Below are 6,232 nucleotides of genomic sequence, written 5' to 3'. Positions count from 1 at the left end.
TCTTTCTGTTTACTATACGTGATAGAGTCAAGCAGTGGCTTGATACTTAACCCAAGGAGAGCTTAGATACATGGGATAATATGGTCAGCAGGTTCTTGACCAAATTATTTCCACTTCAGAGGCTGATCAAGCTAAGGACCGATTTAGACATTTAGGCAACAAAAGGTAAGTCTCACTATGAGGCTTGCGAGAGGTACAAGGTGATGCTCAGAAAGTGCCCTCCCGACATGTTTTCAGACTGGATATAGTTACAAATTTTCTATGATGGGATTACTCAGACTGCTAGGACCTCTTTGGATAATGTTATAGGAATATCCTTTTATATGAAGAAAACCACTGAAATGGCTCTAGAATTGGCTGAGATGGTTGCTAACAACCAATAACTATATTCTTCTGAGAGGGCCGCCATGAGGAAGGGAGTTATGGAGTTAGATGCCTTGAACACTCTTCTTGCACAGAATAACACTATGTCTCAACAGATAAATGCCATTACTCAACACTTGGGTGGACTACAAGTTTTTGCTATTAATACCCAAGATGCTCCCTATGACATGAATGGTGGCTTCTCTCAAAGTGAAAGTTATGATTATGGTTAGTTTTCCTCTGAACAGGTTAATTACATGGGAAATTCTTCATGACCCCCTCTAATGACCCTTTTTATAAGACTTGTAATCTGGAGTGGAGGAATCATCCAAATTTTGGATGGGAAAATTAACCGCAGAGGCAACCATATTTCAACAACAACAACTCTGCTCCGGACAATTTTAATCAGAATAATTTCAACAATAACAACCAGAAGTTTCAGCCTTCTCAACTACACCATGCGCTCTCCCCTTCACAGAAATCTTCTGACTTGAAAGCTATAGTTGCAGAACTCTCCAATAGTACCCGTAGCTTCATACAGGAAACTAGAACTGCAATTAGAAACTTGGAGGTTCAAAACGGTCAGTTGAGTAAACAAGTAGCTGAAAGACCTCCTGACACCTTCTTCAGTGATACAGTGCCTAACCCAAGGAAAGAGTGCAAGGTCATACATTTGAGAAGTGGTAAGGTAGTAGGTTTAGATGCACATATTAGTGAGGAGCTGGTTGAAAAAGAAGCTCTAGAGAAGACTCAGGACATGGTGGAGCATGCCCCTGAGAGACATATGAATAACCCATTTTCGGTTGATCTTGAGCAGCATAAAGTGAAATCTCCAGTGCCTGAATACAAGCCTAAAATACCATATCCTCAGAGGCTTCAAAAGGCTTTCAAAGACAAGAAAATTATAAGTTTTTTAGAAGTCTTTAGAAAGCTACAAATTAACATTCCTTTTGTAGAGGCCTTGGAGCAAATGTCTCTTTATGCCAAGTTTATGAAGGAATTGTTGACCAACAAGAGGAATTAGAAGGAAAGTGAAACCATGGTGCTTACAAAGGAATGTAGTGCTATTATTCAAAAGGATCTCCCTAAGAAGATACAAGATCCAACAAGCTTTTTTATTCCTTATACCATTGGTGATATTACTATTCAGAGGGCATTATGTGATCTTAGAGCTATCATCAATCTCATGCCACTTTTTTTTATGAGAAAGCTCAAAATTGATGAGGTAAAACTCACTTGTATTTCTCTTCAATTTGCTTATCGTTTAATCAAATTTTCTGTTGGAATTGTTGAGAATTTACTTGTGAAAGTAGAGCCTTTTATCTTTCCTACTGATTTTGTTATACTGGATATGAAAGAAGACAAGAATGCTCCTATTATTTTAAGGAGACCCTTTTTAGCTACAGGACGAGCCCTTATTGATGTACAAAATGATGAACTTACTTTGAGAGTCAATGAAGAAGAGGTTGTCCATAATGTGCTTGAGGCTTTGCAACATCCTTATTATTCAGAGGGATATATGAGAGTTGATCTTATTAATCCATTGATTCAAGAAGTCTTTGAAGTGAAAGAGCTTGATGGTGTTCTGGAACCCCCTTTGGAGAATGGTTTGCTAGATATTGATGATTTACCACCACCAAAGGGGGAGACAAACACGCCTAGTAAGGAAGAAGGACCACCGAAGCCTGAGTTAAAGCCCTTGCCTCCCTCTTTGAAGTATGCATTTCTAGGCGAGCATGATTCTTATCCAGTGATTATTAGCTCCTCTCTGAGTCATGATAAAGAGGATGCTTTGATATAGGTGCTTAGAAGCTACAAAACGGCTCTTGGATGGACCATTAGTGAGTTGAAAGAGATTCGTCCGGCTATGTGTATGCACAAAATGCTACTTAAGGAAGATGCTAAACCAGTAGTGCAACTACAAAGGCAGCTTAATCCAACTATGAAAGAGGTGGTCTAAAAAGAGGTTATGAAGCTTTGGGAAGCCAGGGTAATTTACCCAATTTCTGATAGTCCATGTGTGAGTCCTGTGCAAGTGGTTCCCAAGAAAGGAGGCGTGACAGTGGTCAAGAATGAGAAGAATGAGCTTATTCCTACAAGAACTGTCACGGGGGGCGTATGTGCATTGATGATAGGAGGCTGAACACAACAATTAGGAAGGACCATTTTCCCTTTCCTTTCATTGATCAGATGCTTGAGAGGCTAGATGGACATGCATTTTATTATTTTCTGGATGGTTATTCTGGATATAATCAGATTACAGTGGATCCTCAAGACCAAGAGAAGACGGTATTCACATGCCCCTTTGGTGTATTTGCTTATTGAAGATGCCTTTTGGATTTTGTAATGCCAAAGCAACTTTTCAGAGGTGCATGCTTTCTATATTCTCTGACATATTTAAAAAGTTTATTGAGGTATTTATGGATGATTTTTCTGTATTTGGTAATTCTTTTTATTCTTTCCTGAGACATCTTTCTTTAGTCTTGAAGCGATGTCAAGAAACAAACCTTGTTTCAGATTTCAAGTAAAAGAATAGAGGTAGACAAAGCTAAGGTGGAGCTAATTGAAAAATTACCACCACCTACTAATGTAAAAGCAATCTGGAGTTTTTTAGGACATGCAGGATTCTATAGAAGATTTATAAAAGATTTTTCTAAAATTTCTAAGCCATTGAGCAACCTCTTGGTTACAGAATTTTTTTTTTGTTTTGATGATGACTGTTTGCATGCTTTTGAGACTCTAAAAGCTAAGCTTGTCTCTGCTCCCATCATAGCTCTTCCTAACTGGAATTTATCATTTGAATCAATGTGTGATGCTAGTGACCATGCTATAGGAGCCGTCTTGGGGGCAAAGACAAAACAAGCTTGTGCATGTCATTTACTATGCTAACCGTGTATTAAATGACATGCAAAAGAATTACACAACTACAGAAAAAGAACTATTAGCTATGGTTTTTGCTTTTGATAAGTTTAGGTCCTATTTGATTTTCTAAGGTTATTGGTTTTACTGACCATACTGTTCTTAAGTAACTTTTAACCAAGCAGGATGCTAAACCAAGGTTGATCAGGTGGGTGCTTCTCCTTCAGGAGTTTGATATTGAGATTAGAGATAGAGAAGGGTTAGAAAATCAAGTGGCTGACCATCATTCCAGGATTGAGCCTGAAGAAGGAATGCAACAACCTACCCCTGTGACTGAGACTTTTTCGGATGAGCAACTCTTCGTTATTCAGAGATCCCCGTAGTTTGTGAATATTGCAAACTACAAGGCTATGAGGTTCTTCCCAAAGAGTACACTAAACAGCAAGTGAAAAAGATACTTAATGATGCCAAGTACTTCTTATGGGAAGAACCTTACCTTTTCAAGAGATGCTCAGATGGTATTATCCAGCATTGTGTCTCAGATGAAGAAACATAGTAGATTCTCTGGAATTGTCATGGTTCTGAGTACGGAGGCCACTTTGGTGGTAAGAGGACAGTAACTAAGATTCTCCAGAGTGGTTTTTATTGGCTAACTCTCTTTAGAGACGCTCGAGATTTTGTGAGGAACTGTAACAATTGTCAGAGAGTTGGGAATCTTCCCAACAATCATGAGATGTCACAACAGGAAATACTGGAGATTGAATTATTTGATGTGTGGGGTATTGACTTTATGGAATCTTTCCCGCTCTCATACTCAAACAACTACATTCTAATGCCGGTTGATTATATGTCCAAGTGGGTGGAAGCAGTGAATTTACCCACTAATGATGCCAAGGTGGTGCTAAGCTTGTTTTAGAAATATATTTTCTGCCAGTTTGGTGTCCTAAGGACACTAATTAGTGATGGCAGAAGCCACTTCTGCAACAAACAGCTGGACTCTCTTCTTCAAAGATATGGAGTCCATCATAAAGTGGCAACCCCCTATCATTCTCAGACAAGTGGATAGGTTGAGGTCTCTAATAGAGAACTGAAGAGAATTATGGAGAAAACCGTTAGTACTTCAATGAAGGATTGGGCTAGGAAGCTTGATGATGCTCTCTGGGCATACCGGACGGCATTCAGAACTCTTATTGGCATGTCTTCATATCAGTTACTTTATGGCAAGGCCTGTCACTTGTCAGAGAGTTGGAGCACAAAGCATATTGGGCAACAAAATTCCTGAACTTTGATGATAAAGCTGCAGGAGAAAAGAGGCTCCTTCAACTAAATAAGCTTGATGAATTCAGAAATTCAGTATATGAGAATGCCAAGCTCTATAAAGAGAAGACAAAGGTGTGGCATGACAAGAAAATAGCCACCAGAGCATTTGAGCTCGGCCAGATAGTTTTATTATTCAATTCAAGGCTCAAGCTTTTTTCCTAAAAGCTGAAGTCTCAATGGTTAAGACAATTTGTGGTAACCAGAGTGTCTCCATATGGTCATGTGAAACTCAAAGAAGAAGATTCTGACAGGAGGTTCACTGTCAATGGCCAGAGGCTAAAGCACTATCTTAGAGGCGAAGTTGATCGTGAGATGTCTGCTGATCTGCTGACTTAACAGAGTTGACCGTTAAGCTAGTGACGTTAAAGAAGTGCTTGTTGGGAGGTAACCCAATCATTTGTATCCTTAGATTTTCTATTTATTTTTATTTTATTTATTTTGTTTTATTTTCCTCTAGTTTTCCTTCTTTTTACGTGTGTTTTGGTCATGCAAAGTGTTGAAAATAGGGACAAGTGTAATCAGAAAGGTGTTCAGAACATTCTGGAGTGGATTTGCTTCAGGTGCCTTGGCGCCAAATGCTGCTACTTGGCGTTTAACGCCAGGAAGGCACAAAAATTGAGGAATGGTCACTGTGACGCTGGCGCTAAATGCCCCGACTTGGCATTTAGAGACGTGGTGCACGTAATTCGAGGAGAAACTACTGCGGAGCGGGTGCTAAACACGGTCACAGGTGTTTAGCGCGAGAGGAAGCATCAACAACTCAACACTCCCTGCCAAGTGCGTATGCACACCACTGTGCGTACGCACAACCTATGCTCCAACTTGAGAATTTGTCACCGTTCACATGGCACTAAATGCAGGCACATGGTGTTTAATGCCAGGGAGAGGATCAACATCTCCACCCTCTTTGCCGGGTACGTGCACACAATATAACACCCTACCACACAGAGCCTTATGCTTAAGTTATAAGATAGAGGTGGTGAGGTATTACGACCTCTAAAAGTAAAATTTATATATATATAATATAGTGAAAAATATTTAAAACTAGGAGCCTTTGAAGGAAAGGGTAAAACAAAATTGTTAAATCGAAAGCGCAACACTCACGAAGCGATAAAGTACACGACGTGGGGTAAGAGATATGCTAACTCGAATAGATATAAAAGAGTGCCAAAATACAGATAACAAAGCTCAAGACTCGGTTCACGTAGATAACCGGCCAGAGTACATAAGTATATATATATATATATATATATATATATGAAAACCCAAAAGAAACCCAAAATACAAAGTTACAGAACCTGTGTCTCCAAAACAAAGCCCCGAAAGATAAGGATCTTCCCTAATCAGAAGCTTCCAGTATGCCACAAAATCCGCATGGGATGAGAACCGGAGGTTCTCAGCATAGTAACAGTACCCACATATCTAACATATAATGTCCTGAGAAAGCTTAAGACAATCCTAGAACTTCCAACATATCATTAAATCTTATAAACATAACTAAACCATGAAAATAGTTGTTACAAACACATTTATTACATACAAGAAAATCACAGGTGGGAAGCATATACTGCAGATAAACAAGTAACAAGTAGTTATGCAATCAATTAGGCATTCCAAACAAAACACACCAAACAAACATATAGATGCATATGATGCATGCATGTCCTATTGGCTGATGAGTCTCATCTGT

General features: G+C 39.2%; 1 protein-coding gene across 1 annotated transcript; it reads left to right on the top strand.

The window, feature by feature from the left end:
- Positions 1–1,402: 1,402 nt before the first annotated feature.
- LOC107620514 (uncharacterized) lies at positions 1,403–2,164 on the top strand. Its single transcript, XM_016322662.1, has one exon. The coding sequence runs from the start codon at positions 1,403–1,405 to the stop codon at positions 2,162–2,164; it is 762 nt and encodes a 253-aa protein (XP_016178148.1).
- The last annotated feature ends 4,068 nt before the right edge of the window (positions 2,165–6,232 follow it).

Source organism: Arachis ipaensis, chromosome B10 (genome assembly GCF_059453495.1).
Source record: "Arachis ipaensis isolate K30076 ecotype BB chromosome B10, ASM5945349v1, whole genome shotgun sequence".
Taxonomy (NCBI): Eukaryota; Viridiplantae; Streptophyta; class Magnoliopsida; order Fabales; family Fabaceae; genus Arachis; species Arachis ipaensis.
Note: the sequence above shows the minus strand (reverse complement) of the source record. Positions and strands in the feature narration are given on the sequence as shown.

What these genes read in the sequence shown, in the direction of transcription:
- LOC107620514 (XM_016322662.1), top strand. Translation starts at nt 1,403, where the DNA reads ATGGTGCTTACAAAGGAATGTAGTGCTATTATTCAAAAGGATCTCCCT.